General features: G+C 39.9%; 1 protein-coding gene across 2 annotated transcripts; it reads right to left on the bottom strand.

The window, feature by feature from the left end:
* Window positions 1-10,868: 10,868 nt before the first annotated feature.
* irx4a (iroquois homeobox 4a) lies at window positions 10,869-17,112 on the bottom strand. Of its 2 annotated transcripts, none has more exons than XM_069140008.1 (5): window positions 17,057-17,112; window positions 15,892-16,143; window positions 14,768-14,871; window positions 12,674-12,984; window positions 10,869-11,659 (listed from the first exon to the last, which is right to left on the bottom strand). In XM_069140008.1, the coding sequence occupies exons 1-5, from the start codon at window positions 17,099-17,101 to the stop codon at window positions 10,944-10,946; spliced, it is 1,428 nt and encodes a 475-aa protein (XP_068996109.1). In that variant the 5' UTR covers window positions 17,102-17,112; the 3' UTR covers window positions 10,869-10,943. The 2 variants fall into 2 exon arrangements, with proteins under 2 accessions (XP_068996109.1, XP_068996116.1); XM_069140015.1 differs by lacking the exon at window positions 17,057-17,112 and adding an exon at window positions 16,303-16,327.
* Window positions 17,113-17,845: the final 733 nt, after the last annotated feature.

A 17,845-nucleotide genomic window follows, 5' to 3' on the forward strand; every position in this document is an offset into this window, starting at 1 on the left:
GCCTATGTGTTGAATTCATATCAGTAAAGCATTTAAAGGCCGCATTTATACAGCAGATGTAGCCTTTGTATTCTATACTACAGTCACAGACTGTCTGTTTTGTAAAGCTGCATCACTTTTATGAATTTTGTTAACTTGGATCCCCATGGTTCTCCAACTTCAAAAAATAAATAAAAAAAGATTTTACGTAAAATATTTCTGTGATGTGCACCAGTCATCCAGCTCCGCTGTCACAAGGACCGATACAGGAGATCATTCCTCCCCACTGCAATCAGACTGTACAATAGCTCACCTCTGGCCAAATCGGTCCTTCTCCATTAACACTGTTGCACTGTTGTTTAATTTAATTTAATTTAATTGTATTCTATTCTATTTGTATACACTTTGTATTTAAAAAAAAAATAATAATAAAAAAAAAAAAAAAAAAAAAAAATATATATTTATATATTTACTACCTACTACTAGAATTTTTTTTTTTATTGTTTTTGCTGTATCTTCCATGCTGCTGTAACAAAAAGTTTCCCCTTGCGGGATCAATAAAGTCTGTCTGTCTGTTTATCTTATCAAAGGAAGTGATTACATATGATTTTTTTTTATCAGGTTATTCTTAATAAAAATTAAAAAAAATTATTCATCTCCTTGCAATTCTTTTGCTAATTTCAACAATTTTACCGCAAAAGAACTCACTTAAAACTCTGCACATTACATCACAATTTTTGAATGTAACAATAAAAAAAAAAACTGCAAAATCTTGGAGGGGCTGATCTATATATTCATAAATCTCACTACCTTAATACTTGAATATTTTTTGAGTCTACTTGATCTTTTTCTCTTTGTTTCTGTCTTTGTCTCCTCTTGATCTCTTAGAAGAGGCCTAATGTGACCCTTGTTACTCAACCATGCCACCCTCTCTTTGACTGTCTTCCTCCCTCTTTACTCCCACTCACCGTAAGTGGAGGCCCTGGCCTGGACTGGTCTCCTCCAAACACATCTAATTACCCCAATGCCAAGCATTTCCCATCCATCACATAATCTTTCGGAGACAAGGTATTAGCGCTCCCCGTCCCGTCGGCCAATTACCTTCAGCCTTCTGCTCGAGTCACCTGCATTGCAAATGTGACCTTTACTTAGAGGGCTGATTGCATGTTTCCGAGAGTGTGTGAGAGAACGCAGGGTTTTTGAAGTATGTGTGTGTGAGCGGGAGAGAGCATGTGATCTCCAAAAAGGTGTGTTAAGAGAATGAAATTGTGTAAGTGCGTGTGTGCACACACATGCAAGTGGTCATACATAACAGCCTGCATATGCTGCAGATGCACGACTTTAGGTGTGTTCGGCTGAGTATAATGTGCAATGTGCGGGATTATGTTTGTGTGTATGTGCATGTATGAAGTGCAGAGCTACTTCGTGTGTGAAATGCCTGAAGGCCGTGTGTGTGTGTGTGTGTGTGTGTGTGTGTGTGTGTGTGTGTGTGTGTGTGTGTGTGAGTGGGCCGGGGCAGTGAGCAAACCCTCTAAGACACCCTCCTGACCCCCCTCACCCTCCCTCATGTGATGGGCTGTCGTGAATGTTAATGTTCTGTGATGGCTGTGAAGCAAATAAGTGTTTCTGACACAGTACAGGCTCCCATTACAGGAGCAGGCCAAATGGGCTCGCCAGTGCCTTAATGAGCAGGCAGATCAGTCAGCCGCAGCCACTGTACCAGTCCCACACACTGCTTATGCAGGGACGGACCTCAACACCCTTGACCAGACCCAGGGAAAAAAACTGACTTCCGCTTATGTTGTCTGAAAACCTCTTGAATTCAGTGTGTTTCTTTAAAAGTGCAGGCTTACTTAGAGGCCAGGGACATTTTCTGTCTTGAAACCAAGTAAACATTATATTATATGCCTTTGTGGTATTCCCTGTAGATTTGACTGAAAACAAGACTCTTTACCTCTGGAAAGAGTTGATTTCCACATACAACCAATATTAAAAAAGCAACCCATCATTTTAATTCAGCCAGCCGACCATGTGACATAATCAAATCACTGTCAACATTTTTAATTAACATAACATTCCTGTTTACTCTAGGAATAGAAAAGAGAATATACAACACCTATTGTTTGTTGAGAAGTAAATGACCTGAATGCACTGTATACTCGAAAAAACAGAACCCTGTGTGCCCATTTCAATGCGTTTCTGAACCAGGGTGACCAACAACATCAAAAGATGAATGCAGAAAATATTTAAAGACCCATTCCCTGAATTAGTCTGTCGTAGATCGGACTGTTTACACGGTTCATGCCATTACATTACATTACATTTCATTTAGCTGACGCTTTTATCCAAAGCGACTTACAATAAGTGCATTTCAACCATGAGGGTACAAAAGCCAGAACAACAGGAATCAAGTAAATACAATTTATTGTATTCCTCTGAATAAAACTATTCATTTTAGATGGGGACCCATGCATTTTGATGTCCCAAGTAATTTCGAAGTTGGTAAATGTCACCTGTCAAATATGCTACAAAACCAGAAATTGGGAGTGCTTGCAAAATACCCCTCTGAAAGGCAGACTAAGAGCCTTGTCCATCGTGAAGTCCCATTTAGCCTGGCAGCCTGTGGACACTGTAAATTCAGTCCCAACCAGTCCAGTGCAGTTACAAGCTTTTGAACAAAGACACCGTCTCTCTCCTCTCCCTCTGGATTGTCAAGAGAAAGTACAGCTTGTAGGTTTGAGTCAAACGGTTATTTCTGAGGAAGGTGGAAAAACACATCGCTTGGCTGACTCATCACAATTTGGATGGAAAATGAATCCCCCTTCTTCCACCTGAGGAGAGATCAGATAGCAGGAAAAGCTAAGAGGAAGGAGGGTAAAGATAGAGAAGGCATGGAGCAGACATTAGGCTTGATTGAGACGCTTGGCAGACGGGGAATCACGTAGCGAGTCAGAGCACATCCTCACAGTTGGCCGGGCTGTCTCTCAAAACTCTCCAAATAGTCTAAAGTCGACCTGTTGGAGTTACTGAGTCGTCACACTACATGTTGTAGCCCAGGAGCAATGGGCCCACAAAAGTGTCTCTTTTCCTCTCTCTGCGGGACTTGTTAGAGGTGCTATTTTGGAATCTATCTGCCTTCATTCGCACTGCTGCAAAATACTGAAAGGTGTACCACACACCTCATACAACTCTGGTTCCTGGTGAAAAGCAATCTGAGGGAAATTGTCGGATCGGAATGTTGAAAATTTGAATGTTTTCACAGCAACTACAGTGCAAGAGTAACAACTAGTTTTCATGCATGGCCACAAAGCTGCACTTGTGTTCAGGATCACAGTACAGAATATCCTGGGCCATCTTTGACATGAACATCAGATCCAGTTTTGATCAAATGCCTGCTTTTTCTAAGATGTACAATGAGGAAGAAGAAGTAATGCTGCTCGTCTGGATACTTCCCGTTCATAAAAAAAACATACAACAAAAACCCACAGGTACTAAAGGATTGATAGGAAATTCTTAATACAAAGGGAATATAATTTTACAACAGCCTCTCCTTGCAAAGGGGCTTGCAAATAGTTTATACTACCTTAGCTTGGATATATGCTTCTTGAACTTCCATTTCATTGAAAAAAAAGTTTTTTATTGAGTCAGACGACACTGATGCACTACTTTCAGATAATCTAAGTGGAACTTTAGAAACGTTTTCCTATAATGACACTCAAAAGGACAAAACAAATTTGACAGGGAAAGACACCACATGGACACAAGACAATAAAAACAAACACCAGAGATAACTTAGTGAAAATATAATTGCCAATTAGCCTAACAAGACACACCATTGTTAAACAGTAATGCATAAAAACAACTAAATGCAGAAAGCATTTTTTTTTTCAGTGGCTGTATAATGCAGATGTTTTTCCCAATTCCATCTTTCTGCAATACATGCACACGGCAGCTATAATGTACTGCACATCAAAAGTAATTTAACGGTCCCTGAAAATCTTGTCTTTGTGGACCATGTGCAGGTGCACTCCAGGACACAGTGACATCACTGCTGGGTGCGGTTACATGTCTAACACACGTCTGATGTTGAGTAGGGTAGGTGAAATACTCCTCAAATCTTCCAATAGAGAGGGCTACAAAACATTGCCTTTCAGCCAGGTGTTAAGTTACTCTTTCTGTTTAAGGAACATATGAACTGTTGGTTCGCCACGCTCACATTTTCTGGCTGCAGCAGGCAGCTGTTATCAGCAACACAGCTCTAAAAACCCAATGTAAGCATCCCGCTCCACACCAAAAGACAGAGAAACAGCTGGACATAGTGGTGCATTTAGCAGTTTCATAGTCAGAATTGTTTACATTTTTGAATAGCCTATATATTTTGAATGAAGGAAGGATCTGGGAACTGCACCAAAATTAGGGTGAGGTGGTTAGGGTGGATGGATGCCTTTAAAAAGCACACAACTGTAACTGTATAGGCCAGGATGCACACCCTCATTATCCTTTGTTTTGACTTCCCAAATATTTTAGTTAACACCGTTTCATCTAAACATTAATTGAAAATATATTTTCCTCCTAAATTTTCTTGCTGTTGCAAATTAGTTTATACATTATGTATACGGATACACACACACACACAGCCTAAACAAATGTTACTTTAAGGAAGGAATGCTAGTGTTGCTCTAATGCTATGCTGCTCTGTGAGTGCAGGATTTTAACTGTTGGTTAATTAAACTTAAACCCACCTGCGGTCCTTCTGAGTTTTGTCCTCCTCGGTGTGCATGTCTACAGTGCTACAGTTCACATGTGTACTTGTGACATGTCTCAGGAAAGGTACGATTCTTGTGATTGCATTGCTATAAACAATTTCAAAACCAAATCACCACAGCTTTGTCAGACCACCACTGAACAAACAAAAGATTGCAGCATTGATGTGACTCACCAATGAAGCCTCATAGTCCAGATATGATCCATAAAAGTCAGACAACAGCGGTCTAGTTAAGTCAGCAAAGGTCCAGTAAACCCAATCCAGTAAAGTATCACATCCATATCATTTGGAATTTTGTGGCAGGGGTTCATAATTGTCCACTTTTTCTTCACTACCTGGAGTTAGCAGTAAATATTAGCGCTGGCTTCCACGTAGGTCTGCACCTGGTCGGCAAGCTGCACTTTTGATTGACACTTGGCTTCAGCCAATAGGAGCTTCCATATCGTGTTTACAGATTACAATAGCCAATCGGAGTCTGTGTTAAATGGAGGTGGATGTCTCGCATTTGTTGTTTACAAATCCAGCCAGTTGGAAGTCATGTTGGTGATGATTGATGTTTTGTGTAGTTAATGAAATTCTGAACATGAATTTATGCTGCATTGGTGAGTGGGTTTAAGCAAAGACTATCAGGTGTAGAGAACTCCCTGCCATTCAGAGCAGGTTTGAGAGTTTTATCATGAAAAATAATGCCTGATCCACATTTTGAAAAATGTTATAGTGCAATCTGTATGGCTGCAAATGGTTATATGTGTTCTCTTTTTAAATACATGGCATTTTTCGACAGAGTACTTGTTATGTCTCCAAATCTCTATAAATGGCATTTTCATCTTGAAATACATTGACATACCCTTGGACAAACGTCTAAAACAGACCAAACGTTGTACTACAAACGGTTCAAGTACAGCTTTAAGTTTACTTTCAGTATACCTTGACAAAGTGCTCTAGACAATTTTTACTGGAATATGTCAATGTTGTGTTTACAACTTTTTTCTGCTGCTCTCCAGTGACCTCTGCCAAAAAGGAAAAAAAAAAATGCAGAAATGTAACTCATAGCTACTCTGAACAAAACCTGCAGGTTGATAATAAGCCGCTCTACACACTTTGGGATTTGAAGTTTCGATTCAAGTTTAAATTTATTTTATGTGCACTGGTTACTTTTTTGGTGAGTCTAGAACAACAGGAACAGCCCAACACAGCGGAGAAAGGTCTGCATCAAATTTCGTCTACGTTTTTTTACGAGATTTATTGTACAAAAAAAAATATCCAATACTTTTGACAGTTCAACATTGACCCAGCACTTAAAGAAAGCTTTTGTTTCCACAGAAACCTCAGGGCCTCATTTGTATGTTTTGTTGGACCTCCTGAACACAATGGAAAATGGAACCAAAGGTCAGTGTTAAGTCTCCCCTGGCTTTTGTTCTTTAAACAACAATATTGTATTGATCTGTCCTGAATGATAAACACAAATGTCTTGGTAAAACACAGTCTCTTTTGACCTTTAGCAATTACTTCTACATGGCTTTAGCGGTACTGGGGATGAAAAACAATGTCTAACTAATTTTCTTTTGCTTTTTTTTTTTTTCCTTTTTGTGTGCATGTCTTGCTCAAGGAAGGTTTTTGGGTAAATATTTCACAGACGTGTCTCTTTACATTGTAAATGAATTATGATAGCAAGATACTGTTTCAAATTTACATTTGATCTACAACTAACTCTGAGGGCTTGATTCAGCATCGCTTCAACCAAATGAAAATGCATTACCAAAGATGGTTTGAGTATGTTTTTGAACTTCGATCAAGTGCAAATTAGTGGAAACATCAAATATACATATTCATTAAATTCCCTACTGACACAATACAGAACATCTTAACAAGGGAATATTAGATTTATGTTTGCAAAACCACACATAGCTGGCTGATTATCTAATTTGGAACACTTTTAGGACTGAATCTGCAAGTATTGTGATGTTAGATATTTGATGAAATCAGAATCTGTTTGACTTATATAGCAGGTTATAAATAAAATCACAATTCTGCCATACTACACAGACAGAACTCTGATGCTTGCTCAGTTATCTGGTGTCAAGCTTAACTGAGTCTAAGTTGTCCGACAGAGTTGAAGTGTGTCATGATGACCCAAGATTAGATCCTCTTGAATTTACTGACCTCAAAAGAGGGTGAGATTACAATCCTGGACCTTTTTGGGGACTACAGCCATTAAGCATGGTAAAGTAGCATATCATCTCTGCATCTCTATGCTAGATACACCTATTTTAGTTGTGGTTTTGGACCTACTCCAACTTACAGTGAAGAGTAGTAAATATGATATGAAATGGATAGTATTTTTCATTCATAGCATTAGTGGTTATGAATTTGGGGGAAGACTCTCAGTTCAGCACATCAGTCAGGCTCTGCACAGACGGCAGACGGAGATGATGAAAAGCACTGCACCTCAGGCTAAAACCTCTTGACCTGTGGAAAGACTGCGGGGAGGTGATGGCAGCAAGCGGCTGATAAAGGCCAATCACTGGGACCTCGAGGCACATCCCGGACATGTCCTTTTGGCAGTCGGGCTCTGAGCACAGCCACAAATACACACACGATCACACACAGGCCATATCTCCAAGCAGGAAGAAGAAGAATAACAGGAGGCACTTCAGACCTTAAAGCAGCAGGGGTACATATTCTACACCTCACCACAGTGGCAAGTGAATGATGACAAGATAAAAGACTCTCAGAATTAGATATGCCATTCACCACAAAACTCCACAGAAATGCAGACTTTGGTTTTTCAACAAACTCCTTTTCTCTGCACATTATATCAATCTATGAATTTGCCAAGTTCAACCATGCCAAGCACTTGCATCAACTGACATTTAGATGTTATTTAATCCTAATAAAAAAATATGTTTTTGAAATGTTATGATCACACACCTACAGGCTGTTTTGTTTAATCTAGCTTTGAGTATACATTTTTCTAATAATAATACAGTATGCTTCATTTTAATTGGAATAAAAGGCCATTCGTTCCATTGATTGTTGAAAGAGCAGCTCAGGCCACAACAGCACCGTGCCTAGACCCACTCATGTGTGTATGTGTGTTTGTGGGTGTGTGATCTCTCCGCTCTGCCCTTTGTGTGTGGTCATGCTTCACATTTTCCATTTAAACTTTGATCACATTACTGCTATTCTCACCATATTAATGTTAGTCAATGAATAGATTAAATATTCAATTAAGCGTGATGTGCACATGTGTGGCAATGTGTTTTAGAGTGATTCTGTGTGTGTGTGTCTGTGTGTGAGAGAGGGAGAGTTCGAGTGTGTGTATGTTGATGTGTAATGATGTGTAAATATATTTATGGCTCAGGGTCACAGTGGTATTAACCTGACCCAGGCTGGCTTTCTCTCTGGGGAAGCCCCACGCTGCTGATTGTTCAGAGTTTCTGTCAGCTTTTGTGGGCCTTCTACAGCTTTGAACAGAACACGTGTGCGTGACAGGAAGCTTATTTAAAAGAATAAAGGAAGTATAGTAGCACTAAGTTATTAAAATGGTTCCATAGTTTTCAGGGTATCAATTATAGCATTGTGGGAGGGAAAAAAAAAACCTGACTACCATGTTGCACAAGACTGGTGGACATTTTTTTCATAAAGTGCAATGAAGCTTTGTATTAATCCCTTGACTCAGCTGCCTCACAGGAGGACGACATACTGTGCTCATATAAGCACTGCTTTTACCAAGTGGGGAGGAGGCGTTCAGTTAAATGTCCCATCAGCCAGGCATATGCCAAAGGCCTACATCTTATTCAAGTTTTAAACCTCTAATTGGGAACGTTTAAAAGGCGTTTAAGAGTGCCCTTTCTTCTCCCTTTTCTCATTTCCCATTTAATGTGTTGTGTCAAAGTCTATTACCTCAGTTGGACGTTTCTGTCCCTTAAGTTAAAAAAAAAAGGAAAAGGGAGGGGGGAAAAAGGGGGTGGAGAGAGAGAGAGAGAAGGGTAGGATAGGGTGGAGAAAAAAAAAAAAAAAAAGAGAAGCCATCAGCTGAGGTTTGCCAGGTCGATAAAGCTTTTAGATTTGGAGATGTTTTCAGGGGGAGCCCATTTCCTGCGGCTAAGAGTTGTTAATGGAGCTTAAGGAATTATCTTATGACTCTCGGTTTGAGAGCAGTTTATTTCAGCCCGGACCCTGCTCCTGTGTCAGAGTGGCTGAATATGCTGCTGTCAAACCCGCTTAATGAAAAGTAACGCGTCGCTGATTACAGTTCTATTTGGTCTCTATGTAAAAAGCTCCTGTTAATTTACCATCCCGCTCCCTCTGTGCGTTCGTATTTGCCATGGCTGAATGATTTAGTTATAGCCGGCCTCGCTCTCTCTCTCTCTCTCTGGTTCTACATAGTCTACCTCTCTCCGAGGATCTGCCCCCCTCTCTCTCTCTCTTCCCCTTGTCTTACTTCATGTCTCTTTCTCTCAAATAAAAAGCCACTTGGTTCAGAGGTCTAATAAAATCTGTCTTCATGCTAAATTAATTACAAGTCGAGGCTATCTTATCTGCGGGGACTTAAACTCCCCTAATTTTCTATCAGCAGCTATGAAAAATTAAATGCACCATTTTGTATGCAGGCTAAACAGGTTGACGTCAAGTAAAACGTGAATATTATTTTTTTCCCAATAAAAAAGAAATCCCTGACAACACAGGCCTTTTCCTCGATTTTTATTTTGCGGTTAAGTCAATTTTGCTTCACTGTAAATGCCGCAGGCAAGGTAAAAAAACAAAAACAAACATACATCCTAGAGATATATAGAAAATCCCTTTTGTCCGCCTTAGCACTTTCTTCCAAGAAGGGGGGGGGGGGGGGGGGTCTCGATCGTTGGTGCTTTTTCCCATTAAAATTCATCACTGAAGCCCCCACCCACAGGACAGACAGAGTCCCCCGAGTGCTCCACTTTCGCCATTACTGTCAAGTACCCTTGACTCCTTTCTTTTTGCCCTTTTATCTACAACAACTAATTCGAGTTCCTTTGCCCTTTTCACTTTTAGACGACGTGAGTGCCTCTCGCGAAGCCCTCTCACTTCTCAGCGGAGGAATCAGCATCCAGGCTCTTTCCCGTAGCTCTAGGGCCCCCGCGTCTCATAGGAAATTGAGGGGTTAGTGTCAAAACGAAAACTCCTCACTTGAAATTATTTGGCGGGGGCCTCCGTTTTGAACCCATTAATGGACGTATGACGAATAACTTACCCTTTTGACAGCTGCATCATGGACGATGTTGAGATATTTCGATAATATTATCAGAGAGCAGGGAGGGGAAATCAATAGCCTGACATGAAATATGACTGTGAACATCCCAATTACAGCCTGTTTAGAGGGAATTAATGAGGCAGATCTTAGATGCTGATATTGTTCTGTCTTGGGGGTTGAGCTGCCTCATTTTCTCGCTGTCACTAAATGAGAGTGAATGTTTACTGACAAATAAAAAGGTGGGAGATGTTAGATCGCGCATGTTTTAGAGGGTTAAGAGTGAATTGGAGCGACAAAACTGCTTTATTTAATAGCAGAATGCCTTTAAAAAAAAAAAAAAAGGGAATTTTCTACCCAGACCTGTACAGTAAGCATCATGTTTCGTAGTTGTAAGCGAAATAAGTCATAATTTAAATGAAAGAAAATAGTAAGGCCGAGCTGCAGGCATTTCAGTACCACAGACAGCAACTCTCAGCATTAAGCCCACATCACAAGCCTCTTCAGAAAACGACTGCTTTTATTTTCAGTGAACAAAGTTGAAACGCTCTCATCCACTTCCCAGGAGAGCAGTGCATTTGTGAGACTTTTTATTTTTTATTTTAATAGTGATACTCAATTGCTGAGACCTAAATAATAAATCAATTACATTTGCATGCGCATAGTAAAGAAACTTTCCCAAAGAAAAATCATGTAAACCTTAGGCCTATTTTTTTCCAAGATGTAAACTTTTAGTTATACATTTCGATACGTTTTTGTGCGTGCGTTGAATCAAATAAGCCAAACGGATCCTGATGCTTCACGTCTGCAAATCCAATGTAACAGTATATGGCTACAATTGCTTTAAAAACGATTAAAACATAATAAGGGAATCATGAAGACGCAGTAGGCTCTTCTACGCGACTTTCCGTCACAAAAAAGTACCTCTCTTTTTTTTTTTTTTTTGCAATAAAGGGTCATTTGGTTTTGTTAGGAGCAGAAAAGTTTGTTGATAGTTTTTGGGAAAGTCATGGCACTGTCTTTGGCGGAGTCTTGATGCTGCTGCAAGGCCGCCGCGCTCCTCTCCGCCTCCAGAATGGCGCCTTTGGTGTTCGTGGTCCAAGAGACGGCGGTATTGGTCAGAGCCTGGCTCAAAGTGCTGTGCCTGAACAAGGGGTCGTGGAAAACCCCGTCCACCCAGTTTCTCAGGGTCGTGACCGGCGAGTCCTGCCTGTTGTCCAGGACGGTCACGGGTGAGGTAGCGGCGGGGGAAGGGGTGAGGGAGGAGGGCGGTGGCTGGCACCTCAGCATACAGGACGGGTACTCAGTCTGATTCAGGGACGTCGCGGTCTGGGCCAAAGACCAGATCCGAGGTTTGCCGTCTAATATCTGGTGCCCTTGTTGTTGTTGTTGCTGATTATAGCACGTCTTTGCCTGCTGCCTGCTGTCCGCTTGGAAGTCCTCCGGGCTCGTTTTGAGACAACTTTTGCCCAAGTCCTGCTCCCCTCCGAGAGAAACGGGGATGGAGATTTTTAGAGACGTGTCTTTGATGAGGTGCTCTGCGGGGCAGTCGCTTGTCGTCGTTGACATGTGCGTGTTCATGTGGTATCGGTGCTTCAGCTCGCACTCCGAGCTCTCAGACTCCAGCGTGTCGAAATCGTCCAAGTCGCTCAACTGGAGGTCCTTATCAGGCCGACTTCTGGTCTCTGGGAGAAGGAGAACAGAAAGGATGTCAGTGGAAGACATCAACAGAACATGAAATATGATATATTAGACAATCACTCCTCAATCAAACAATAAACCTCTTTCCAGTCATAAGTAAAAATGACACCTGTTTGGTTTAAAATAGAGCAATGTTAAAGCTGGAAATTAGGAATAAATATAACGTCCAACTCGTCATTATTACCAAATTAACGATCAGTTTTATAATACAAACAATTCTACTTTAATATAATGTATTAACTGAATCAAGTTGGGCATATAGCAGAAATGTAAATAAGTTAAAGTCAGCTTCATCACTGAAAAGGTATCTCAACCTATTGGTTTGACCCTCCAGTGTGTCCCTGTGTAATACTGACTAGGGCCTGTATAGTAGCGCACCATAAATTCTTCATGATGACCAAAGTCTGATGGCAGGCATGTGCTGAAAAGTTCTGCAACTGATGCTTTTGACAGGTTTCATTTTTCATGCAGCCTATGTTAGAATAAAATGAATCATTTTAAGTGGCTATAATGCAGTTTTACAAAACAAAACAGTTAAACTAATTGTATGGCAACAGTGTAATTTGTTCCCAATACTAACAGTATCACACACTTTTGTTTTTGTTACAGATATGAAACTAAAAGACAAGACTGATTGTGTTTCAGAGATTCAAAACACTAGACAGCCTGTCCAAACTAAGGATCTGCATACAGCTTGTTCTAAAATTCAGCATTTCAAAAATGCAACAATTTGCAAATTTATGCAAAGAAAAAACATCTGTCTTGAAAGTGTTACAACAGCAAATTAATAATAATAATAATAATAATTTAAAAAAAAACAGTATATTTAAGTTTTTTTAAGATATGCATTTGCTGTGGAACTTAAAATAAAAAGTATAATTGCATTCATCTTCTATCACCATGATACCTCAGAGTAGAATTAACGTACAGTCAAAAGTTATCCTACGATGTACTTTACAGAAGCTTTACTTTACTCCTACAAGGCGTTTGACACTGACCATCGTCGTTGTTCTCGCTTTTTATCTGCTCCTCCTGAGACCCGTCCTCGTCGTCGTCATATCTTTTCTCCTCTGAGCCCTTGTTCCTGGGCGGCCACGTCATCTTGTTCTCCTTCTTGAGCCTCCTCCTGGCGTTTGCGAACCAGGTGGAGACCTGCGTCAGGGTCATTTTGGTGATGATGGCCAGCATGATCTTCTCCCCTTTAGTTGGGTACGGGTTCTTCCTGTGTTCCTGCAGCCAGGCCTTCAGCGTGCTGGTCGTCTCACGTGTGGCGTTCTTTCGCCTTGTTCCCCCGTCCATGGAACCATATCTGTTAATGACAAGGAATATGACGTGTAATGCTAGATGCCTGACAATTTCTAAAGCATTGGGTTTGGAAGTTTCTGTCCTGAAAAGCCTGACAGAGCTGTTTCTTGGAATTTTCCTGAAATGATGGATAATATGCTTCATCAGCCTTAAAGTCTCATTCATATTCTTGTGTCCTGCATAAATATATACATATGGCAATATAATTTTATAAGTGGATATCATATGAGAAAAAGTAAAGTGAAGGGACATGTTGTCGTCTATTGTAAAGGGAAAAACAGCGCTCTATCAAACATAACAAAGTGCATGCTCTATGTCTTACCATGCTGTAAAATAACTTGCAAGACATGCTAGAATAGGCTTCTATGAATTAAAAAGAAAGAAGTTTAAAATACTTTAAAAGGCTCACATTACAGAGGACAAGAGAATGAGAATTTGTTTCATACAATGTCCTGATGATCCAAAGTTCTCGAAGCACTGCCTGCTCTGGTATCCATGGTTAATATACTTTCATTATCATTTGAAAATGTTCAAAAGATTCTAGCGTGCATGTTTTATCAGTATTAATACAGAGTAATATAATGTATGCACTGCTTATTTTCCTACCGTTTTAATGTATTACTACCTATTAAAACCATCCTTTACGCAGCGTACGGCTCTGTCCCTACTCCCGCCTCTCTCAAAAATATCAACCATAAACGTACATTTAAAATGCATGGTGTTGATCTTCAGTCAGCAGTGAGCTGTAAAAATCCTCTCACGGGAGGCTTTTATGAGGCCTTTATTGCTCTGTATAGCTTAGTGCAGGTCAAGCACTGCTAAGGGAATCAGAAGGAGAGGAGCGCTGCACTTTTCCTTACCCTACGTTGCTCCCTCGAAGATAAAATAGACTGTAAAATTGCTTTATTGAGTGTAATGATGAGCCCTCAGGTAAAAGACGGATGCATGCAGACTGATGTAGGCCTACTTGTTTATCTGAATGCGCACAACTTATGTTGGGCCTTTTGCTGTGTATGCACTTATACTCAGATTCCTCCAGATTTTGTTGTAAAAGAAGCCGGCTCATTGGTTTTAGGTTACATGACCCCTTGTTTGGCTGCAAAGCTTAGTGTCAGTATGATATAGAGCACAGCATATTCTTGTGCGTGATCAGTTAATGCAGACACTTATAAAAGAAAGAGAGTTTTCCCCATGCAGTTCTTTTTGAACTGGCTTCATTAAAGTTGATGGTTCTATTCAGAGGAAATGCAGTCAGGCAGCGTTATCATTCACACACTATATTTTCACCATATCCCAGACTTAATTTGGACGTCATTTGATTATTGGGAAGACCTTTCAATATGGCAGGCATGCTCTTCACAACAGCTAAGAGGGCTCATGTTTCGATGAAAGTGTTTCTGAAGCAATTTACCCCATCAGAAAAGAAAGGTGTCCTGAGATAAGGGTGATCACCCAGTGTTGCTGGACGTGATGAGAATGGCCTTGACCTCTCAGGAGTGATTGATTTAACGCCTCAAATATCACCTTGTACTGCAGCACAATACTTTGAGAGTTACCTTTTGCTTAAATTTTTAGTCCCATCCCGCGTCTGTCACCTTAAACAGCTGGCATAAGTGTCCAATTCTTTCTGACCGTGGACTAAAACTACACCCTTACATGTCTTTAGCTCACTTTAACATCTCTACCACATGGTACCAAAGTAGCTTATACAGTTCAAACTAAATGGCCTGATGTTTTCATCGATAATTGAGCTTCTAAAAATGATTTAAAAAAAACCATATACATACCTGTCATACTGATACTGTCCCAGGGTAGGATCATAAGGGTAGTAGGCTGTTGCCTGGGTTATTCCCGCATGCGCAGAAGCTGTGGCATCTTTATCAAATGTACCCTGCAATCATACATGAAGACAAGTGTTATGAAGAGTGACACAATTAGGAGGGCAATTTTGGCTTATGAAGTGACTCACCTGGTGAGAAAAAATTAACGAGAAAAGTAGGTGTGAATTGTTTTTTTGTTTTTTTTAAAGCTGCTATTAAGAGTGATGACAAATTGAGTAAGAAATACAAATATCAAAGAGTAAGAGTGAAACATGAAAAAAACTACTGTAATATAAGTTTTCCAGGGGTTGCATTCTGTTCACATACATATATTTACATAACAACTTCAACGACAAAACTTTTTAAAGTCAAAGACTTTAACTTTTTTAACTCAAATTAAGTTTTAGAAATCAAACTTCTGAAAAAAACAAATGGAAATTGTAGGTTTACATGGTTAAGGGCAAATATATCTGTGAGATGATTCCTAGGAGGGTCTACAGACAGATAAGGATCCATGTAATTATTATAAAGCAACCCATCAATTAGAACATCAAATAAGTATTCATAATATCTGTCTTACTACAAATTCACTAATAATGTCAGTAATTAAATGTAACATTAAAGTAAACAATATTCTTGGACCAAAGATCCATGTATTATTGTATTGCATGTAATTCTGTTAAAGTCTGTTATAAAAATGTAGGATAATTAATTTGTAATGAAGTTTGAATGATTTGATCAAATACTGAGTCTTCAAAGTCAAAATCTGTCTGAAAGTACATTTCAACTTCTTTTCACTGCATGTCTTATTAACAGGAACACTGAAGTTTTTTTCTGCCTGGTTCTATGTCTCAAAACAAACTGACACAAGGGAAATATATGTTTACTAAGAAGTTAGTTTTAATTAATAAAACCAAAATAAAAGTTGCCTTGAATGATGATGAGAGAATAAATCACGCTCAGTAAAAGCTTTGTATTTTACGGTGCAGAGCATAAAAAAAAAAAAAAAGAGGAGAGGTATGCCTGCTTGGACTCTCTGCACCCTGCAGCTCCATAAATCAATGCCAAGAGGGATCAGATGAAGGGCTTACCAGCGAGTAGAAAGCCGACGCGTCCGTGCCGTATGCAACGTAATTCCCATAGCCTTGACCGCCGGTGTAAGGACTCCCGTACACACCCAGCGCGGCGGCTGAGCTGAGTTCATGCCTCGCCGTGGCCAGTAGCCGGCTCTCGTACACGGGACAGTAGACTGGTGTCTGTCCGGACGCCGCTACTCCGGAGTCGGCTATGGGTCTGCCGGTGGACTCGCAGCAAGTGGTCACAGAGTTGGTTGTCATCAGGAACTGCAGAGCACGAGAGCATTTTTTTTTTTTTTAAAGTTATTGGTATGCTTTATGCGATGCTGTACTGTAACAACATATTGTGTTTATTTTCACAACAGATTGAAGTTAGGTTAAAAGTTAAATTTTTCTAAAAGGGAAAAATCGGATTAATAAAATTACCTTAACATTCTACTGTTTCCAACACAGTTCACTTGTCTGACTGCAAAATTACATATGAATTAATACATCTTGACAACATTTATATTTGACTTCTTCGGAAATAATCTAAGTGGTCTTGCGCTTATTCGTATAAACTCACATTGTCAAAATGAAAGAAGTAAAATATAACATACAATGACTTATAAAGACTGCTATCTGATGATAAATGATGTAGCGTATTCGTGTGATAATGTGCGCGTAAAAACGTGTCCAAACCGAGCCGTCTATTAGCCTCGATCCAAATGAACCACATGCCTCACAAACAGATACAACACGTTTTCCCAACATCGCTCAGTAATACCCAAAGTAATGCCCAAATGATTTTTTTATGGCTCAAAGCCAAAACAAAACAGCAGCTGGGTTAACGCAAAACACACACGGCGTGTGCCGAACAACTTGGCATGTGTGTTCCAGAGCAGATAAACATATGGTTGACATTACACAGCGCCTATTATCTTACAGAAATCAGTGAAACGAGAGGTCGGGGGTCTCGGTGGTTTCTGGTTTCCCTCGCTTTTACCTTTTTTTTTTTTCTTGCTGGAGAATCACCGGTATCACTGGATGCAACGCAAAACCTTTCCGATACCCGAAAGGATATTAAAAGTCTCCCCGAATCTTGTCTTAAGTGCGTAAAAGGATCAAGATGAAATCGATGAGACAATCAATCGCTGCAATATCAAAAACAAAACTAACAAAGGCAGTTACGTGGACTTACTTGTGGAGCAGACGAATAGGGGTATCCAAATTGTGGATATGACATGGTAGAGAGGTCCCCCAATATCCAGAAATAAAGCGAGACTGAAGGTCTCCACTCTAACGCGGGCTGCGGCTCTGTTTGACTGTACCAATTGATTGGTAAGCACAGGCTCCTAGGATGCTTATAGGACGAAGCAGAGTAGCATGTTTAATTTGTGTAAAATGCCCCCCCACTCAAACGCCTTTCAAAGGGAATAAAATAATAATAAAAACAAGATCCTAATCCTTTTTTTTCTTTTTCAAAGTCTATTACAAATAAATATATGAATTAAAGTGAAACGAGTCTCTTTGTCTAGAATAATCACTTTGTTGTCAGATACATATTTTTGCCTTATAAAAAAGTAGTATAAAAGACGTCAGCAGCAGAGGCAGGTCGTTTTAAACGGCGGCGACTCTGACGTCAGAAGTTTCCCACTCTAAAAATGACCAGACTGTAACTTTAATATGCATTTTCTTTCTCGGGATGACGACAGAAAAAAAACCCCCAGAAAGAACAATCCAAGAGGAAAATGTTTCAAGGGGGGAAACAAGGGAAGAAGGACCTTTTTAACAAAAGATGTCCCGGAGATTAATTTGGTACTCCCAATCAATCAATTAGGCCAATCAGTGTCTTGAATATGCAAACGTGTGTATCAGTTTAAATGTATTAGCCCTAATTAAGCACATTCCTATCATTCCTCCACACTGATGCTAATCAGAGAAGCAACTAATTGATTTTAAATTAATTAGTAAAGGATATTGCCGTACT

This window comes from Embiotoca jacksoni, unplaced genomic scaffold (assembly GCF_022577435.1).
Source record: "Embiotoca jacksoni isolate LCO1_2020_lvr unplaced genomic scaffold, fEmbJac1.0.p SCAF_11, whole genome shotgun sequence".
Taxonomy (NCBI): domain Eukaryota; kingdom Metazoa; phylum Chordata; class Actinopteri; family Embiotocidae; genus Embiotoca; species Embiotoca jacksoni.